This window comes from Paroedura picta, chromosome 16, assembly GCF_049243985.1.
Source record: "Paroedura picta isolate Pp20150507F chromosome 16, Ppicta_v3.0, whole genome shotgun sequence".
Taxonomy (NCBI): domain Eukaryota; kingdom Metazoa; phylum Chordata; class Lepidosauria; order Squamata; family Gekkonidae; genus Paroedura; species Paroedura picta.
In genome coordinates, this window is record NC_135384.1 from 5,237,443 (window position 1) to 5,259,049 (window position 21,607).

The 21,607-nt window shown below is 49.8% G+C and overlaps 1 protein-coding gene and 1 long non-coding RNA gene across 2 annotated transcripts; one reads left to right on the forward strand and one right to left on the reverse strand.

The window, feature by feature from the left end:
• Positions 1-4,931: 4,931 nt before the first annotated feature.
• LOC143826148 (uncharacterized) lies at positions 4,932-7,606 on the reverse strand. The gene is made up of 2 exons (XR_013227016.1): positions 7,493-7,606; positions 4,932-5,545 (listed from the first exon to the last, which is right to left on the reverse strand). It is a non-coding gene; the product is annotated as an uncharacterized LOC143826148 (long non-coding RNA).
• A 138-nt stretch (positions 7,607-7,744) lies between these two features.
• Positions 7,745-20,848, forward strand: STX4 (syntaxin 4). The gene is made up of 11 exons (XM_077314686.1): positions 7,745-7,941; positions 11,575-11,685; positions 12,282-12,381; positions 12,682-12,756; positions 12,949-13,019; positions 13,115-13,223; positions 17,260-17,336; positions 17,433-17,570; positions 18,141-18,251; positions 18,618-18,748; positions 19,434-20,848. The coding sequence occupies exons 1-10, from the start codon at positions 7,912-7,914 to the stop codon at positions 18,699-18,701; spliced, it is 906 nt and encodes a 301-aa protein (XP_077170801.1). The 5' UTR covers positions 7,745-7,911; the 3' UTR covers positions 18,702-18,748; positions 19,434-20,848.
• Positions 20,849-21,607: the final 759 nt, after the last annotated feature.

A 21,607-nucleotide genomic window follows, 5' to 3' on the forward strand; every position in this document is an offset into this window, starting at 1 on the left:
CAGGGGACAGCTCTCATGGGGATGGGCTCTCTGACGGTGGCCTGTGGTCCAAAGAGGATATGGTACTGCTGAGTGATGTCACACCACCACCCCGTCGGTATAGGCAGGGAGAAGTGGAAGGGCCTGGCTCAGTGGTAGAGAACAAGCGTGGCATGCAGAATGTCCAAACTCCAGCATCTCCAGTTAAAAGATCCGGCGGCAGGTCATGTGAAAGACCTTCGGCTGAGACTCAGGAGTCTGCGTAGGTCACATTTACTCTGATGGGCCAGGGATCTAATTCAGCATAAGGGAGTTTCCTAGGTGCATTTGGTGTGTCCTGGAGCCTCAACACCCAGCAGACTTGTTCTAGGGTGCAGCAACGCAGAGGGGCGCCCTAGCGGGGGTGCGAAGGGTCCTCTAGAGACAGGGCATTTTAAAAACGCAACGCAGCGAAAAGGGTTAACCAGGAAAGCTGCGTTGTGATCTCAACGGAGCATCCAGTACTAACTCCAGGTTAATGATTAGCATTTATAAGTGAAGGGATTCTGTGTCGGTGGGACTCAATTCAAAATCACAGGCATGAATCAGAATCTCCAGTCGAAGAATGAGCATGTGCAGAAGGCAGGAAGGATCGTTCCTCAAGGACTCTTTAAGCACCCTGATTAAGAGGGTGGCGAGTGTGTGCTATTCTGGGTCTTGTTTGTGTGTCCAGAGATTGACCATTTTCGGTGCATTCGTCAAGGAGAGCTGCCTTTATCACGTAGCCTCACCACCACAGTTCCTTAACGAATGAAGTTGTAGGCCTTCCGTTTGAGAGACGGGATGGTCATTCTGGGCTACAGGATCCAAGTCATGCACCCTGCAACCAACTATTGGTCAGTTTCGGTTTAATTTCTGCGAAAGAACACTGGCATAATTTTATGGTTGGGGGTCACCACAACATGAGGCACTGGATTAAAGGGCTGCAGCATTAGGAAGGTTGAGAACCAGAGGATTAAACGCTTCTCCTCCCAGAAGCAACCCTAACAGAATAGGCTTTATTCTGAAACAGGAAAAAAAAACCAAATAATTTAATGTGCATGTTTATGTCACAGAATCGTCACGGCATTCTCCGCACAGAATTTTGATATTATTGTTATTGCCGATGCTGCTACTACTACTACACGCTGTGTACATAGCAACCCTGGTAACAACTACAATGGCACACGGAACAATGTGCTCATGAACGTAACTGTCAACATGTCACCAGCAGGGAGGGGGAAAACATTGCACAACAAACAGCACTGCTGCAAGGCAGGGAAGGGGGGGGGGGACGGGACAGCCAGGGCCAGAAAGCCTACGAGGGAAACTGGGGAAATAGCCAGTGTAATGCAACGGCCAGACTCTACCTGGGGAGACTGAGGGTCAAATGCCCATGAAGCCCCAAGATGCACGGTCAGTCCCTATCTCTCTCCGTTAAAGCCAGTTCTCCAGGTTTCTTCAGAAACAAAACAGAGCTCCTTAGAGAATACATGAATCTATGATTCTATAATTCTACATTTGCTAAAAAAAAGGAAATCCAATCGCCAGACTGAATCTGGCCTTTCGTCTACCAACAAACTGACCCCCTGAGCTGCTGCACTAAAGACCCAAGAGTTTAGAGATTCATTATTTATTTAAGGTAATTGTTTCCTGCTTTCCTTCTCAACAGAAGCGGCATACAAAGCTAATGGCTGCCAGCAGCAATCTTAGAATGCTCTACCAAGTGTAGTTCTAGTCAGGGAAGCATATACTCCTCCGGAAACTTTAATACAGTACAGGTATTGGTCCCCGTACCACCAACAGCACCGGGGTATATGTGGGGACAGTAGGAGCCAAAGGGCTTTCAGGGACACCCCAGTGACAGATGCCAGCGCATCAGAGGAGTTGTTTGCTGGTATGTGCTGTCCAGCCTGTGCTCCCAAGTTCCTTCCAACCCATGTGCTAAACCCATCGTGCTCCGTCAGAGAATTGCAACACTGCCCCCTGCTGGAGAGGAGCAAAATCACTCCTAAAGCAACCGAGCTCTGTGCATGAGACCCTGTGCCTGTGAAATTGGGGTGGGGGCGTGGGAGGGGGGGGGGGAAAGGTCCTTGGTGTAGTGGTTAGGAGCACTGACTTCTAATATGGTGAGCCGGGTTTGATTCCCCACTCCTCCACATGCAGCCAGCTGAGTGACCTTGGGTTCGCCACAGCCCTGATAAAGCTGTTCGGATTGAGCAGTTCTCCCAGGGCTCTCTCAGCCTCACCTACCTCACAGGGTGTACCCATTCCAAAAATCGAGTTCATACTCTCTTGTGTACTGACGGATAGTTTAAAATAGCCTTTTAAATTCTTTGTTTGAAATATAATTTCATTCTCTCCTAAACTGTTTTTGCAGAGTTCACTACCCGTCTTCCAAAGTTCAGAGCAGATCAGTGGCTGCATCTATTAAACACAATAAGAGTTCATCTATGCTTATGGACGGCAATTTACAGATCTTGATTACTGCCCTAATCCAATCCCAGGCATTATCTCTTATGCATCTGGCGTTTTGGAGGTGTGTGGAGTTCGTATAGGCTGGTTTAAGGGCCTCCCCTTAGGATTTTCAACTCAGCATTATATTCAGGGAAAATCACATGCACACACACAAACCCTGAAAATCATGAGACAGGTGTATAAAAGTGTGGTTTCCGGGGGCGATGAGGTGTACTTTATAGCAGGGGTAGTCAGCCTGTGGTCCTCCAGATGTTCATGGACTACAATCCCCATGAGCCCCTGCCAGCAAATGCTGGCAGGAGCTCATGGGGATTGTAGTCCATGAACATCTGGAGGACCACAGGTTGACTACCCCTGCTTTATAGTGCCTTAAGGGCCCCTCCTCACAATTTCTACCTCAGTGTCAGATTCAGGGGTTGGGGCTGATGTCTCATGATTTTCGGTGTCTCTTGATTGTCAGTCTCTGATTTTCCCTGACTATAATACTGAGGTAAACATTGTGAGGGGAGGCCCTCTAGATCAGTGGCTCTCAACCTGGGGGTCGGGACCCCTTTGGGGGTCGCATGACCCTTTCACAGGAGTTACGGCAGGGTAAGCAAGTTGGCTGGGGGTGCCATCTACACAACAGCCTTGCAGGGTAGATCGAGATAGAGCGTTCGTCTGTCTGGAGCCGCTGAAAAGAGCGAGATCAGCATGGTGGGACAAGAGGCAGAGCCCAGAAACCCCAGAAAAAAAACCAATTTTTAGACAATCATGAACAATGGATCTTCACACCTTTGGTCAGCTTGGGTTTAATTTCTGTGGAAGAACACTGCCATAATTTTATGGCTGGGGGTCACCACCACGTGAGGAACTGTATGAAAGGGTCGCGGCATTAGGAAGGTTGAGAACCACTGCTCTGGACAGTATAAAAAAACCCGTTTTCTACATTTGGCTTGTAATTTTGGGGTGGGGGTGCACACAGGTGCGCATGTGTGTGCATGTGTATGTGTGAGGGAGATTTCCCCTGCATAGAATGCTGAGGTGGAAACAGCAAGAAGAAGAAGAAGCACTTCCTCCAGTGTAAAGAGGCCCCCCCTCCCAAAACCCCACGGCTTTCCACGCCCGCCTTGGGGGAAGGGCGTGCGGGTGCTGTCGATTCCCCCCGTCTGCCAAAAGCCAGGCAACCCAGGCCTCGCAAGCTGGCAGGAAGAGGCTTCCCTGCTGCAAGAAAATGTGTCACTCTTCCCGACTGGCCAGGAACAAATTTCCTGAAAATGAAATGGCATGCGAGGCCTGCTACCAAAAAACACGCCATGGCCGTGCGGGGGGATTGCAGTCTGGAAGAGATGCCCTCCACCACCACCACCACCACCACCACCCCAGATCGTGTGAGAGGCAGGCGTGGCTCTCAGAGCGCTGCAAGGGTGCCAGAGGCGCTCTGCAACCCCATTTTGTGCACCCTGCTGAACGAACGAGGAAAATGCTTTTTGCATCCTCCTCCCCCCCCCCTTCCAGACACGCTAACTTTGCAGTCGCACCGCGCTTCTCCTCCGCCTCCTCCTCCTCCTCCTCCTCCCCTCGCCTTGGCTGCAGGGCTCCATTCATCCCTGTTCCCGTCACGGAGCATTGCAACCTCCTGAGTCACCGGCTGCGCTATCGACACAGACAGCCCCGGGCACGCCGCCAAGGCGAGCCAGGCCAAGGGGACCGGGCCCTGACGCACGGCCAGAGCTGCCCGACGCGAAAACAGCGCCTTCTGGCCCTCCTGGCAGCGGCCAGGAAAGCCGAGGCCATCCGGCTGCAGAGCAGCAAAACATTGAAACATATAATAATAATAATAATAATAATAATAATAATAATAATAATAATAATAATAATAATAAATAATTAATAATAATAATTGATAATAATAATAATTTGCTCCCGTCTCCCCCAAAGAGGGTGCACTGACTCACTTCCCTGAGAGGCAGGGAGTTGCAAATCGGTGCTTCTAAAAGGGGCTTCTAAAAGATAGTGCACTCCCTCCCCCCCCCCGGAGACTTGGGGGTGTCTTTTTGATGGTCTATTGATAAATTGCAAGCTGGCAACTGGGAAGGCTTCGTCGGGCTGCCAAGTGTGCAGCCCAGTCGCGTTCCCCGCCCCTCCCAATGGGGACAGAGCCTGCACCTTGGGTTTTAGGGAACTGAGAACACCAGCTGATCCAAGGATTTAAGCCCACTGGAGTAACTCCACTCAGAATTGTTCTGTGGAACTCCCAGCTCCTTCACCGACCTCACACACGCTTTTGCTGGCTGGCTTCGTTTCGCGTGCGGGGACACCGAAAGCCTTTCCGAACATGCTTGTGCTGGGTTCCTTTCTTTCTTTCCTTTTGAAAATATATATTCATTTTTTTTAATAAAATATTTAAAAAGGCCACAAAAGGAGGGACAGTGTGTCAGATTGGCAGTGACAAAAAATCATTATCCGCTACTGGATATAGAACAGTAAATATTTATTCCCGACGCCTCCTTCATTACAATCCTCGGGGCATTCCCTACAAAATTACGATCGTCCCCCACTTCAAACGTTTTAAATTTCACATTTCATAGCTGGTGCATTTCACAGCCATATTATTAATTTTCATCTGGCTACGTAGGCTTGCGTTGGGGCTTCTCAGTCGACCGATAGCCGTGCAGAAAAGCTGATTTACAAACACCACTAAGCCTTCCAGCGTGTTACCGAGGCCAGCATGAATGCGGTGGTTGTCTCTCCTTGTCCAAATTCAGACCACGTCTTTTCTTCAGTCCCCTGTGAACCTGCCACCTGCACGGCTGCTGCAGGAGGCGTCGCCAGACCCAAAATGGTTATTGCAGCTCGACTTCCGTCACACAGTGAAAACTCCTGTCCTGTGGTAGCATCTGCTGCCCAAACAGCGTTTTAAAAAATCCTCATAGCCAATCAAATCTCCAATGGCCAGTGCCCCACCTGGCTCTGCCTGCATTCTAAAAACACTTGGTGGGCATCAAGAAAGGTGTCAGCAGGCACGTGGGGTCCATGGATAGTGGGCATCCCTGACCTACAATTATCCCCCTGGCAGGAATCTTGAAGACTGCAAAAGAGAAAAAAAAATGAGGCAGCTTGTAGGCACAACAGGTTAAAAGGAAGTTACTTTGCTTTATCTATGTCTTAGGTACATTTACCCACCAAAAAAGGCTTGAGATCATGGATTCTGCATCTTCAAAAGCCGCGTGGAATAGATCTGGGCTTTTAGACTTGTTTTTCACTCCCCGAAGGCGTCCCAAAGCAATACTTTTAAATGTTGTGAAAAGATCAGATGATTATTTCTAAAAACAATCATTAAACACACTAAAAACCCAGATGAAATTGAAGAGACCAGCTTCCTACTGTCAGAGTGAGACCCTGTGGAATTCCAGAGAGGCCCCTTCTCTGTCCTTTTGGATTCAAGCTTGGCATGTTAGGTAGCAGACCCAATTCAGCTACAGAAATCAACATGCTTCTGATAGCTATGATCAGACATTTCTGCCTCTGCGTCATGACCCTAGTGTTCGTTGGAGGTCTCCCATCCAAATGCCCAGGACTGACCCTGTGTAGTTCCTGAGATCTGGATGCCAGAATGCATATATATACTTATATACTATGCCTATTATTCTATGCCTTAGTTTTGACAACATATTGAGTTGGCTTGCTTGCTGTGAATAAATGAAGCCTTTTGCACCAAGTCAAAGGTTTGCTTATCTGAGCAATGGAAGATCCTCACACTGAGGAGATCAGGCTATCCAACAGTAGACAAGGACAATTTATCAGCTAACAAAAGCAGAAAATGATAATTTGTGTGTGAGCACAAATTAAGAGTAATTTTCAATAAGCAAAGGAAAAATAAGTTTGAGTTTCCTGGGAGAAACAGTAAAATTCTTACCAAGCTAGTGATAGCCAAATGGCCCAATTAGGGTTCTTTTGTCCAGCTCCAATTAATCACACTGAGAAAAACCTTTTTTTATATTTTTACTGCAGAAGAAATAGACACAGGGGAGTTCCCAAATCTGTGCTGAGAACAATAGGATTACATAGTGTTAAGTACACTTTCTTTGGAGGCAGGAAAAGATGATGCATTGCAGGATGAGCCAATAGCCTGGGGTCGCCACCTCCCGGGAACCCCCTCCAGCCCTTACGCCTGCCTTCCAGGAACTGCTGACAGATTCAAAAAGCTGTTCGTATACTTCCCAACCACCCCCATCCTCCAGTTGTTTACATAAACAGTAAGGACACACTCTTTGTCCATTTCTTTAGGCTTGAGAAGGACTCAGTTATAAAATAAAATTTGGTTTTGTGAGACAGCTTATCAAAAACTACATTCCAGAGAGGAACAGGCCATGTTCTCTGCCTAGTAAGAATCAAAGACTTGAACCAGATCAGACCAGGATGTAGAATTATAGCCCATCCCTAATAATTGTATGATCAATCAGAAGGCTGTGATCATTTTCTTTACCACCAGGCTATCACTAGCACTTATTTGCAAGACAGGAAAAAACAGATTAGGTTAACAAAATTGGAGTCCAAGAGCACTTTTAAGACCAGTCAAGATTTATTCAAGGTGTGAGCCTTCATATGCAGGTACTCTTGCCTCTTGTTTGTGGCAAGAACTGCTGCATCCCCTCCCTCAGGTTCACCTGGAAATCGACAACTTTGCCCTAGCAACTAACCCCCTTGGGAATTCCTTGGGAGGGAGGCCTGGCTGATCAGTTCTCCCCACAGGCGGCCTAGACCTCCTTCGGTAGAAAATATTTTGGCCTCTTATAACTAAGGAGGAGGAGGTGGATCTTATATGCCGCTTTTCTCTCCCAGAAAGAGTCTCCAAGCGGCTTCCAATCGCCTAAAAAGAGACCTTTCTCACAAGTGGGAGGAAAGTAACAACAGTGCCAACAGAATCCCATTGCATTAAATTTTTCTAGCTGGTTTTGCAGCGCATATTTTACACCACTCACATCCCAAATAGACCCCCCAGGTTATTAAAAGGGAACGAATCAAGGCGCTCTACCACGCGCACAGCTCTATGGTCCCAGGTCGACTTCCGGCGGCGGCCATATTGAAGCATTCCACGGATGGGCAACGAGGCGCTTCCGGCTTCCGAATGTCTCTTCGTGGGCCGACCCGCCCTCCTTCAATCCGAGTTAACGGCCAGAACCTTATAGGCGGAGCGCGGCCTGCCCACTCCCTCCCGGCCTCTCCATTGGTTGAGGCGGCGGGGGAAGGCGGGGACTGGGTTGCGTGACGCAAGCGGGCCCGGGAGGAGGGGCGTCTGCCTGTCCTACGAGCGCAAGCAACAGGGCGGGGAAAGAGTGCGCGCGGGGCTCGGCCGCGCCTGCGCGGTCTCGCCTTCCCCTCCATTCTATTTCCCCCCTCCCCTCCGCGTCGCTTCGTCCCCGGGGGAAGGGGAGAAAAAAAAGAGGAGACGCGATGAGGGATCGAACGCTCGAGCTGCGCGAGGTGAGCCGTTGGCCCCCTTCCCCCCCACCCGCACCGCGCGCGCCTGGCCACGCCCACAACGGTCGCTTGGCTCCGCCCTCTCCCGTTCCTTCCTTTCACCACTGGTCGCAGCGCAGCCTTCCCCCCCCCTTGCAATAATGTCTCTTTCACTTCCCCCCAATATTTTATTGCTCTTTTCACACCCCCGGCCCCCAAATTTCCCTCTTCCCCGCCCTCAGTCTCTGCCTACCCCTTCCCCTCTCTGCCCTCCAACTTCCCATTTTCTCTCCCCCCATCCTTCTTGTTTCTCCAGTGTGTTTCTGGGCGACAAAATTGGAGTCCATAAAACCAAGATTTATTTAAGGCGGGTGATTTCGTGTGCAGGCACGCTTCCTTAGACCGTGGGACACAAATAATGAGAGTGCAGCTATAAGGAGAGAGTAAATGAGTAGTAAATTTGCTAAAGCAATACCCTCCCCCCCTTCCTCTCCTCAGGCTTCACTGTAATATCTAGCACATCCTTTGTCAGGCAGCTGAGCGGGGTAGGAGGGATCTTGTCATTTTCGTAATTTTTGGATGAGTGCTGATTTAGGGTTGGGTTTTACGGGGATGTTTTTACATGTAACCTGCCTTGAGTCCCAGGAGGGAGGCAAGCTGTAAATTATAATAATAATAAAGAGGGTCACAACAAATATGCAGCATGAGGACAAAGATCGCTAGTCCCTTGCTGGAGTAACGAAATCTGCCCTTTGGGTTCAGTTGTTGTTCACCAAAATATGGGGGATTTATAAGCAGAAACTGTCTCAGTTGTGGAAAGAAGTAATTAAGAGAGACTTGTTGCTAAGTCCCACCCGTCTCCATGCCTTGAGTAAATCTTTGTTGGTCTTAAAGGTGCCGTTGGACTCAAAATACTGTTGTGCTGCTTCAGACCAACCCGGCTATCCGCTTGAATCTGTTTCTGTGCTTTGTGTGTTTGTCACAAGTATTTCTTTGTCCGTAATGAGAATTCGTTTATTTATAGGATGCTCCCTCCGCACGCACGCAGCTAAGGCTGCTACCACCCTGCTCCAGTCTCTCAGACGGCAGCCTGCAAGGCAGGAGTTGAAAGGGTCAAGCTTTGGCAGTCGCCCTGTCGGGAAAAGCTAAATTGCTGCCTCTTGTACTGCTTGCCAGGAGAAGCATCAACAGAAGTTGTTGGGTTTAAAAGCCCGCTCTTCTGCTTCAGTGGGGGAAGCCGTCCAAAGCTGGTTAGGTCATCCTATTGCTAGCTCAGGTAGGGCAATTCAAATGAATTGTGTAGCCTTACTGGGTGACCATGGGCTGGCCCTCCAGTTTTTTGAATAACCTTCCACTCAGGTTGTAGGTGAAGCCCCCATGGATCAGGTCCATAGCTTCTCTCCTCCCCCCTTCCCCCTCTTTAAGGATACTTAGAGTGACACCTTTTCCATTGTGGGGGATCCCTCTGCTCCCAGTCTTGCTGCTAAGGCCCTGCTACTATGGGGCCTGTGAATCCATAAGCCACTCCTAGCTGTAGGCTCATGGCTTGCTCCTGTCAACCATGAAGAATCCAAGCTCAGAGAGATTCCCTTCATTCACATTACAGAGAGCTCCCCTACCTATTTAAGTGTGTAATTTCAGTGTATATATAAAATTATGTTTTGTTTTCCAAGAACTGGAGTGTATGGTTATCTTCCTTACCATCAACCAGTCTTAATACCACAACAGTCTCGTGAGGCAGGTTCTGGTGGTTCCTCCGCTTTGCCAGAAGGAGAAATGAGGTTCCTCTTTTAAAAAGCCGCCTGAGGAAGAATCTTTAACCACATTGGGAGTTCTTCAATGTCTCGTGTTACCACAAAACGGAACTTCACAGTAAACTTTTAATTGTCTTGATGTTACTTTAGCTTCCCACCAAAATTTGTTGCTTGTGACTATGATGGTTGAATGGGGTTTGAATTCTGGCCTCACCATCTGATCACTACCCAGTGGTGATGATCCGGCGTCCTTCTTTTTGCTCCCCCTTTATCTTTTATCTACCTCTGATCCACCTCTGTGTAAGACTGTTGCTGTCTTTTCTCCACAGTGCCCCATGTCTGTCTGATCTCCTGCTCAGCTCACCACTCAGAAAGCCCTGATAACCATAGGCCGGAAAAGAATGTCTGGGAATGGGGTGGAACAGCATGCATTCAGGGCCCAGGCCCTGCAACTGGGGAAACCGGTGGGGTATAAATGAAGGAACTGTGTCTCACCTCTGTGAAATAGTTGAGGATGAATCGGCCCCATGGATGCCACCCTGACAGCTCCTTGAACTAAGGGCAGTGTGAAATGTAAAGTATAATGTGATGGGGAGAATCTGTGACCTGGAGAAGTAGCACCATGAATGCATTTATTTGCAGTAGGAGGAGGGAGCATCTGGTTGTCTGCCTCAGGTTATGATCAAGGACCGTGAATGGCTCCTAGCAAAATTTATGCGTTGTATGCAATTCTTTGTGATAGGGTTGGGGTTGTTTTTCTGGTTAGGTGTCTTCCCTTGTAAACCTTGGCTTCTTCTCCAGTTATTCCCAACCCTCGTCTCTGTATCTGCTTGAAGTTTCTGGTCTGCTTAAGATCTCCCCCGTCTGTCCTAGTCCCCCCCTTTGTGTTAGAACTGCAGAGAATCCAGGTTTAAAGGTTCTCGTTGGCATCAACTGAGGGCTGTGGATTTTAGTTGCCCAGAAGGGATGCGGTAGTTACACTCTGAAATGCAAAACAGCTGCTAGTTCAGATTGCCAACTGCATGGAAAGCAGTCATCAAACTCGACACGGGAAGGCGTTGAGCTCTGCGTGAGTAGTGTTCCTCAGGCTCTGCCCCACCAATCGATGAGGTTAATTTATGGCTACAGTTTAATTTTGTAGTCTCATTAAATAGTGGTAATATTCCTACCACCTGTGTAGATACACCTGATAAAGGAGGCTGGGTGGCCTTTGAAAGCTTCCACCACAATTAAGTGAATTATTGAAGAGGCCACTGCAGGGCTGCCTGCATTTCTGAGGTTTACATTTAGTGACCCTTTCTTTAATTAGCCCTTTGAATGGGCAAAGTAGCCTGCAAGCAAGTTGTTTGTAAGTGACTTGGAAAGTGAGTGGGTCGTGTTGTGAAAGTGTGATATCATCTTCTCTGATTTCTAATACATTTCTGGGCCTTCAGAGTCTGGTGATGACTTTTTAAAGCTGCCCAGTGTACTTGACCAGCTGTCTCCTTGACCTGAGGACTTCAGTTGGGAGCCTTTACTGTAGAGGCAGATATGAGATGGGTGGGAATGTAGAAGCCTACGGTTGAGTCCAGTGTGGTTTAACACAATAAGGACCACTTCCCCTCTATCCTCTTTCCTCACTGGCACATGCTAAGTCTGTAGGCCAGGTGGAGGATGGCTGGGAGATGGGAGGGGGCTTTGTTAGTGGCTGATAATTAACTGTTTTATTGTCTTATCTTCTTTTTGTGAACCGCCCCAAGCTGTTCATGGAGAGACGCTGCATACAACTGAATAAATAATGATAATAAATACTAATTTCTCTTCCAGGCCTCATCCTCTCTGTTGCTGGCTAACAACAAATGCATGCTAAGTGGGTTTTTTTGTTGGACCCATTCAAACTCCTTTTTCTGCACTTTTCTCACAGAATGATGACAGCTCTGACAATGAAGAAGCAGAGCGGGAGGTGCTGGTTGTGCGGCCTGGGTCGGCAAAATTCAAGGACTCCCCAGATCCTGCTGATGAATTCCTCCACACGGTATCATGCCCTTTCGTACATTTCATTTTCCCACTGAAATCTCATTTCTCAGCTTCTGGCCACTCTTATTCTACCTCTCTTGATGCCATTGATTGGAATGCTGTGATTTCTCTCACTCTCCACCCCCCCCCCCGTCTTTCTTCCCTCTGAGGACCCACAGTGCTTTTAAAAATGACTTCTACAAAGAACCTATATTTTTTTTTTCCTGACAAAAATATGGCCACTGCATAACGACCAAAACAGAAGCGTAGGCAGTGTAGCATGTTTTGGATTTGCAGCAAACTTGCCATCAGGAAAGAAGCATGTGTTTGTATGTGAGGTGGGGGCACTAGGGATGTGGCCTGGGAGCCAAGGAGGGCAGCAGCCCCAAAAAGTTTGGGAACTACAGTTCTAAAGCGTCCCAATAACCATGAGCAGCTTTAGATGACTCACGATGTGTAAATACCATCTACATGACTTGAGACACTTTCTAGACAGGCACACAACAATCGAAGACTGGTTACACTCACATTGCCGAAAGGTCTGTATAGTTTCTGCTTACTAATAAATGGTAGTTAGTGTTGTCCCTTCTCTTTGTACCTCTTGCTTCTCATCAGACACGAGATATCCGTGAAGCTTTGAAGACTCTGGAAAGCAAAGTGATAGACCTAGAGAAACACCAGATCACAATTCTGGCCACACCGCTCCCTGAAGACAGTAAGTTTGGTCAGAAATGGGGGGGAGGGAAATTGGGAAGAGAAGGGGAGGTCCTCTAGTGCTAACCTTTAATGCTGAGCACATGGATCATAGAATCATAGTGTTGGAAGGGACCTCCAGGGTCCTCTAGTCCAACTTTAACAATAAGCACTAGCAGAAAGGTTACCGTAGGCTGGAAACTGGATGCTTACAGGAATGAGATGAGTCATGACACCTCTCACAATAAACCCCACACAAGCATTCCCTAACCCTCTTGTTGTGGTCCCACCAGCTCTTACCTTTGTCATCTTGCATTTCCAGGCATGAAGCAAGACTTACAGAAATTACGTGAGGAGATCAAGGAGCTGGCCAAGGACATCCGGACGCGCCTGAAGAGTGAGTAGACCTCTGCAGGGAAAGGAGGCCAGGGATTTGGCGGGTGGCTGGAAGAGAGGGGCCTCCTGGGCCCTGCCCTTCACTTGAGGAAGAGGGGTTCAGTTAGCTGGCCTGCAGCTCCAGAGTTCTGACAGTAGCTCCAAGCAAGGTGACTTAATTCTAGTCCCACGTTTTTGTTTTCTTTTAATGTAGAGATTGAGCCCAAGAAGGGCGAAGAAGACGAGAATCGGAATTCGGTCAAGACCCGCATGAAAAGGACCCAGGTGAGACACAGCCCACCAGCTAGTCTGCTAGCAGAGGAGTCAGCAGAGGAGCTGGCAAGGCGGCCCTTAACTCTTTCTCTCCTTTTTCCTCTTAGCATGGGATCCTGTCTCAACAGTTCTTGGATCTCATCAATAAGTGCAACTCAATTCAGTCGGAGTACCGGGACCGGAACATGGAACGGATCAGGCGACAGCTGCAGATCAGTGAGTCTCTTTGCTTCCCTCATGACTGCACAAGTCAAGTTGCTCCCTTGTTGCATGTTGGCGCTAAGGGCACGAAAACAAGGGAAGGTGCCACAGCTGCAGAGGACATCAAGACAGTGACTTCCCCAAAGCCATGTCTGCCCCGTTAACACAGTCGCATTTCAGCAGTTTGGGATGCAGCATGCAGAAATTCACAGGCTGTTGGGCAGGGTTTGATGTATACCTGGCATCGCCACACAATTAGCTTTTAGGGGAAAGGGGTGAGAGAGAGAGTGCATTTCTTCTCTTTATGGTTCATCTAAAAATGAGGCCTGTGCTTGGTGACATCTCAGGCATGCGCCAGGTGGGCACCGAACACTGTTTCTGGGCTGAACTCTTCTAAGTGCTTCCTTTTAGTCCCTCCCACCTCTCCCCCGGGTACCAGAATGGGCGAAAAGACCTGAATGACCTGACCCCACAGATGCTATGCAGAGCCTGTGACCCTGCTGTCCATTCAGACCCTGGTCATGTAACAGGGGAGCAATGGCAGCGTTCCTAGCTATGCAGAAGTGAGAACATTGGAGGGCTTCCCCGAGGAAGAAACCCATGAACCTTCCTCAAATTGGTGTTCTAGTTTCAGATGTGGAGTTAGCAAAGCAGCAGGAGAACGCTTCTGTTATTTTGTGCATATGGCCCAGAACTGTGAATTGTGATTTGGGGAAACACGGCTCAGAAAAAGAGGATAACTTAGGAAGTGTGTGTTGTAATTCAGCGCTGAGAAATCCTATTAGTTCTAAAGGCCTGACTCTCTCTCTCTCTCTCTCTCTCCCTCTCCCTCTCTCCTCCCCCCCCCCTCCCTCCTGGAGGTTAGCTGCAGGTTTTTTCTTCCTCAGGACGTGACAGGGATTGGTGGGGGTGGAAGGGATGTGTTTATATTTGGTCTCCTCCTCCACTGTAAAATTTTGAAAGCCCTTTTTGACTGCGTCGGAATATGCCGTTTTATAACAGCTTCTCAGTGACGCGCCAGCCAAGCCATCTTCCTGTGGAGCAAGAGCACGGCTGTCTGCCTTCCTCCAAAGAAAGATGACCTTGAGAGCTGGGGAAGTCGGCTGGTGAGCTCGACGAGCACACTCGGCTTGGGGTTTCGCAGCCAAACAGTGAGTGGAGGGAGAGAGAAAAAATGTCTTTGTTCCTTTCTTCCCCTTGCCTGGCACAGCTAGAGGAGAGCACACGGCCAGCTATTGCAGGATATGGTTGGTGTGCAGGACCGGCTCGACTCCAGCAGAAAATAAGGGTGGCTTCTGCTTTTGGGTACCTCTGAGGCGAAGTTCCAGGGAGACCCTTCTGCCTCGTTGTTGCATCCTTCAAGTGGATTAGAAGCTAGAAAGGATGCAGCCGAAATGGGAGAAGAACAGGCTGTCAGGAGTCCATCCGGGTGGCTGTTCACGTCCTACAGGCTCCATCTGTATTTAAGCAGGGCACGGTGCCAGCTAGGGATGCCCCATGTGACTTCCCCCTTGCCAGCCCTGTATTCTCCCAAAGGGTGAGATAGAAAGAATGAAATCCTGCCTTGGGATGCACTCCCCTAGTCCTGTGTTCTCTCTGCAGAGCAGGAGCCATTTGGTTGCTCCCAATTTTGCTGAGATATTTTCTACAACTCTTCAGGGAGAAATATTTGACAGGTTTATGGAGCAGATTGGTAACAGCAAACAAGCCAGCCTACTGCTCCTGTTTATCTCTTCCTGCACGGCAAGGAAGTGTTGGGCGTATTCTCAGGTTATGTGGGGCAGGAGCAGCGTCGTTTTAATGACCTCTCAGTGGGGTAGTGACATGAAAGCAGAAGGTCAAGAAAGCAGCACTAACAAATGATTCAGAACAAACTAGCTGTTCCCTTAAAAAGAATTTCCAGAAATGAAATTTCAGGGCTGTGACATCAGGGACGCAGGATCCGTGTGATTCTGTGTAATGCAGATTTGTGGGCAGGGTGATCCCTCAAAATGCATAAGTCCAAAGAAGGAATACGGGTGCATCCTAAAGCTGGAAAAGAGACCTCTGAGGTGCATATTGTGAAAGGCACAGATTTTGACTCCTGCCAAGTGGCTCTTTGAGAGCATGTAAATATAGTTCCTTGAAAAGGCTTTGTTGACCATCTCTGCTCTGTTGAGAATATAGCTCAGCACTCTTTATCTTGTGTCAAGGATAAACTCTCTGATACCCCGGTGCTTGCACAGGTCTTGTTTCCAGATGCCTCATATTGTGAAGGCTGACCTTTTAAGAGTCTCGGTTTTGCCTTAGAACAAGAGTCTATGTGACTTGCAGGCTCTTTGGCCGTGACTCCAGCCTGGTGGAAGGAGTTGCCATCCAAGATCCTGGCCCTGTCGGAGCTATTAAGAGGTCTGTGGAATCTGCAAATCAACACTCTTCCACCAGGCCTGTGGTTGAGGCCCTGGTGGATTGGAATCATGTGGGTCTCCTTCCTCTCTTCTCCCGTACTTTTCCCCCACCTCCCCTTGGATCGTTCCTTATTGGCTGGCTGGACAGTGACAGTTGGTGGAAGGGGGAGCGCTACTGAAACCTTATTGTGTTTTGCTGTGCAATTATAGTGTTTTATTGTGCTTTTATTGATGTGGTGGTTCAACAACAGTTGTGAACCACCCTGAACCCACTTTTGTGGGAACAGGTGGTATAGCAAGGGGGTGGCAGGGTATGAGCGACAGGGTTGGGAGTGTCCTGCATTGTGCAGGGGGTTGGGCTAGATGACCCAGGAGGTCCCTTCCAACTCTACGATTCTCTGATTCTAAATTCCGTCTCAACATCCAGAAGAAGTTCCTGACAGTTAGAGCGGTTTCTCAGTGGAACAGGCTTCCTCGGGAGGTGGTGGGTTCTCCATCTTTGGAAGTTTTAAAACAGAGGCTGGAGAGCCATCTAAATCTGACAGAGAGGCTGATTCTGTGAAGGCTCAAGGGGGTGGCAGGTGAGAGTGGATGAGCGAGAGGGTCGTGAGTGTCCTGCATCGTGCAGGGGGTTGGACTAGATGACCCAGGAGGTCCCTTCCAACTCTACGGTTCTATCAATTAAACTATAAATCATTAAATCTCTTCCTCAGCAGCCAAATCTGTCTTTAGAAAAGACTTGAAAACCACAGCAGGAAATCCCAGGCATTAGGCAAGACTTCCTAGATTTCAGTCCCTGAAGATAGTTATGCAGTGTTTTTGAGTCCTCCAACCATGCGCTGAAGGCAGAGGAGGTTGTGCTGGGTTGAGTTCTCCCTTTCTGGGATGCAGCGCTCCACTAGATGGCAACATGGTGCTAGGAAATGGACAGCCGGGCCCTTCCCCACAGGCTGTAGCTGGAGTCTCACTTGGGGAGGGGTCCGCTGCATCGGAACACAGGACCCAGATCCTGCTTTCGGGACTGGACTGTTCAACTGGGGATGCTAAATTCAAGCCCCTTTGGGTTTCATTTCCTGGACCTAAGAGGCGGGCAGAGCGTCAGCGTGGTATAACAGTCAGAACAGCCTTTTCCAACCTTTAGACTGTGGAGGAACTTCTGAAATAGTTTTTTAGACTTCAACGAGCTCCGGAAGTGATATCAGCTGGCCACGCCCCTGTCATGCCCCCAGAAGTGATATCACTACCAGCTCTGCCTTATGTAGGCCAGAAAGAGTAGGAGCTGAGAAGGCAGCCTGGAACCCGTCCCCACTCCCATGCTGCGCCACTTCAAAGCTGCCACGGACCCCTGGTCGGGAATCCCTGAGTTAGAGTGATGATTGTGGGAAACCCAAGCTTTAGACTCCGCATTACCCTGTAACTCAGCAGGTGACCCTGGACAAGTTGTTGGCCAACACTATAAAAATAAAATGAAGAAGGATGAAGTTCACCTCGATCTCGAGGGCGAGGTAGCAAAGGTTGGATGCACACTTTTCTTGGCTGCTTTAGGATGCTTAGGGCTGATCCTGTGTTGAGCAGGGGGTTGGACTAGATGGCCTGTAGGGCCCCTTCCAACTCTATGATTCTATGGTATGTTTGGCACTGAGCTTGCCCCGCTTTCTTTCCAGCTGGCAGTGGGGTGGTGACCGATGAAGAGCTGGACCAGATGCTGGAGAGTGGTCAGACAGAGGTGTTTGTGTCCAACGTGAGTATCTGAATGGGAGACTCTCAAAGGGGAGAGGAGGACAAGCGTGTTGAAGCCCTTGGGAGGCACCCAAGCTCCCGCTCCTCCTCCCCCCAGATCATGAAAGACACCCAAGTGACAAAGCAAGCCTTGAATGAGATCGAGACACGGCACAGCGAGATACTCAAGCTGGAGCGCAGCATCCAGGAGCTGCATGAGATGTTCATGTACCTGGCCACGGAGGTGGAGCTGCAGGTATGCAGGGAAGGGGGGACTAGAAGCCAGGCATGTTCTCCCCCTCATGGGAAAAGGACAATTCCTGGTTCACTTTTTCAATAGGCTTCAGATTCTTGGCCATCTTCTGGCCCCCTCTTGTTATCTACTGTCTTCCACAAATAGACTTCCTGCACATGCCTTTTGTGGAAATTAAGATGGGGGTTAATTGCTGCCTTTTCGTCTCTACAGGCCCGCCTCTTCCACTTGGTCACCCAAAGAGCATTAAGATCAAGCAACCAAAATCTGCTCAGGGTCCCCAGCCCCAAAGAATTAAAACCAGCAGCCCAATGGAACTCTCTCAGGAAGATTTAAATGATTAAAAGAGGCAGTTTTTTAAATGTTTTATGATGCTTTAAAACAGGGGTAGTCAAACTGCGGCCCTCCCTCCTGGAGGGCCGCAGTTTGACTACCCCTGCTTTAAAACCTGTTGTTACCTGCCTTCAGCCAACCAGTAAAGAGCCACAAACCCCCTCTGGATCTCCCACAGACCCCTGGTAGGGAATCCCTGCTGCAGATTCTTCTCATTGCTTCCCCTTTGTCTGGGCTTAGGGAGAGACGATTAACCGGATAGAAAAAGCCATCCTGGACTCGGAGGACTACGTCAAGAAAGGACAGGTTCACCTTCACACGGCTCAGGAGAACCAGAGGAAAGCCCGCAAGGTAAGACACCTGCCTCCAAAAGATGATTTATGTGGCGCTCCTTCTGAACGAAAAGGCCGCAGCCGTGTCCGGCTTAGCCGAAGGGACGACACACAGCAGAACCAAATGTCTGGAGAATTGCGCCTTTCTTGAAGGGAGGGGTGGAGCCCAGGTTTCTAGCCTTCATGGCTGCAGGGGAACATTTTGGGATAAAAGGCTCTCTGGTAAAGGTTTGGCAAAGGCTTTTCTGCCAGGGGGGGACAGCTCCCAGTCAGCGACTTAGTTGGGCCAGTGGTCCGCGTTTGTATCCGGTGGCTCCGAGCCTCCCTTCCTGCCCGCCCGCCCACCCACCTCACTTTTTCCTGTCCTCTCCCTGGGGCTCGGCAGAAGAAGGTCATGCTCATCATCTGCCTGAGTGTCACAGCAGTCATCATCATCGCCATCATCAGCATAACCATTGTGGTTGGCTAGAAGGGCGCCTGGTTCCTCCCTCTCTGCTGCGTTGTCGGAGCCCACAGGTGTGTACAGCTCTCCATTATTTTTTTGTGGTGTTGGTCTCCAAGATGGTTAACCGCAAGAGTTACAGAGCTTAGCACAGGGATGGCCAAACGGTGGCTCACCAGATGCCCGTGGACTACAATACCAACTGGCAAGGGCTCATGGGCATTGTAGTCCACACGATCTGGAGAGCCACCGTCTGGCCACAGAGGGCTTTGCAGGGAGCAGGGGTTTTGGCAGTAGAACAGCAATGAGAAGCTTTGGGTTGCATTTGGCTGGGGCAGACCCACGTGCTCACCTGGCAAGTGGGTTAGAGAAGGCCCCCGGTGAGCAACTGGGGGGAGCCTCTCCGTATTCAGTCCCACCGAAAAAAGGCTCTCTTTGGGGCAATTCCTCCTCGTCCCCTCTGCAATCCCTGCTGTAGTCCCTCAGCCCTGGAACAGCACGGAAGGGTTTGAGGCATTTCCATCTATCTCAACACAGCCTAGGCTGCATTGCACAGCAGAGCCCCGCCGGGCCCAGCTGCTGTTAACGGAGGCCGAGGAGTAAGCTGATGCGTCTTCCAAGGTCCCTGAGGAAATGTGACTTGAACTTTCTTTTAAGGGGGGGAGGGGGGGAGTTCCCCCCACAAACAGGAACTTCCCGCCGAGTCGTGGAGCGAAGCATGCCCATTCTCTTCCCCTCCCCCCTGTGTCTGTCTTCCAGGGTTCCAGTTTTGGCTTCGTCTGAGTTCTGGAACTGCTGCCCCCCCACTGCTGGGAGGCTTTTGCACTGAAAAACAGCCGGCGGAGACGCTTCATGCCTTCCTCCGGTTGTGAAAAGCACAAGCTGCCTGTTTAGCCGCCACCTTCCCGGCTACCCGGACTCTAGGATCCTCCCGCCTTTTCTCGCACTGCGGCATTATTTCCGGGCGGCGTAGAAGGAAATGTGTTCCGCATTGACTCTCGCCTTCCTGATTTTCATGCAACTTGTTCCTCCTTTGGTTCATAACGTTTTGGTCCTGTATTCATGTGTTTCACCCACAGCACGGTTCTTTGTCCCTGACCCATCTGCTCACAAACTGACCCTTCCTCAGTCAGCCATTTTCTTTACAGATAACCCCTTAAGTATCTCCTCTCCCCCCCTCGCCCAAATTCAGACCTTAGCATCTTCCTGAGTCGACCTTATTCCCGCCCACCTTCTCACCTTGATCCTGGCCACCGTTGCCTTTGAGGCAACCGGCCCGCTGTATCTCTCTCCTCCCTTCTTCCTGCCGCACCACTTTAGAGCCATCCTCTCCCTACGTGGGACATCACTCATGTCTTAGCAGGGAGCAGGGAGGCTTAGGGTCAGGAGGGACGCGACCGGATGTTCCCTCACACACTCGTGGCGACAATTCCATTCGATGTGCCTGTGAGAGGAGAAGCATTTGATGTGCCTATAAGATGATCTCTTTGCCCAAAGCAGAGCTCGGTGAGCCAGGCTTTTACCGAGCTTTTGGGCTACTGCCTTCCTTAACGTTAGGCCATTCTCAGTGCCTCCTATTATCCACCCACCTCACACCCTTCCCGTCGGACGCCAGTTCCTTGGACCTGCCTGTTTCCAAACTTGGAAACAGTCACCGTGACATTCTGAGATGGAGCGGGACATGCGTGCAAGCTTCACATTGGCTCCCTCGGTAAGCCAAAATGCTTCCTTTGAACCAGCCGGCTCAGAAGCATGTCCGGGAGCGCAGGCAGGCCCAAGGTTGGGGTGAGGAGCGGATGGATTACTGCAGGGGTGGTCAACCTGTGGTCCTCCAGATGTTCGTGGACTACAATTCCCATGAGCCCCTGCCAGCATTTGCTGGCAGGGGCTCATGGGAACTGTAGTCCATGAACATCTGGAGGACCACAGGTTGACTACCCCTGGATTACGGCACCCACGGTTAATTGAACGGAAGCCGGGCCCGCTGGGCCTGGTTCCCGAACAAATAGATGTTTTACTACTTTGGAGGTGAGGAGGAAACCCTCAAAGTCTAAATCAAAGTATTGAGCAAACTGTTCCTGTTACCTTGGAGATGATGTAAAAAAAAAAGAAGAAGAAGCAAAGCAGCCTCACGATTATTTTGTAATATAAAAATAAAAGTACTTTTTAAAACATCTCAGACCTGCTACACCTTTTGTTCCAGCCAAGGCATCGATTTCTAAAGCGAGGGGAGCCAGACACCTGCCTGGAAAGACGCAGCAGCAGTAGTAGCAGCTGCCGCCTGGGAAGAAATTTTGCCGGGGAGAGGGAGGCGCTTGGAACAGGCATTGGTGTGCCACACAGATTCTCCACCACTTTGTTTTATTCCGATGTTCTGGAGACCAGCCAGGCTGAAGGCCCGGTTCTTTGTCTTCACAGCAGCTTGTTGCATTAGTCACTGTCTCGGCCTCCAGACGAAACTGCACTTGGAGAGCAGCGTGAGCAATTTCCCCCCACACAAACACATGCGCGTACTGCTCTGTGGGTGGATGGTAGCCAGATACATGCACCTCACTGGGGGTGGATGGAGGGGAAGCAGCATATAGTTTCCAGAAGTTTTCTAGGCAAATCTGGCCCTAGGGAATCTCACATCAGGGGCGATAGAGTCTTGGATGCTAACATGTCAGAGGAGGGAGGCTTCACTCAGCAACTGAGCCGCATCACTGCTGCTAGAAGCCACGTTGAGTGCAAAGGGGCAGCGTGTGCTGTGGCCAAGACAGCGGGGCAGATTTGTCGGGGAGCTCCAGCCCGCATCTCCCCTGTGCACTTCCGCATCCTCACCATGGCAAATCGTCTAAACTAGCCACCTGAGGTGTAAGCAGCTCTTGGGTGCAAAGGCTGTAGATGTCGTAACCCATGTTGTTAACTTGCGTATGGGCTGGGTGAGGAGGCTG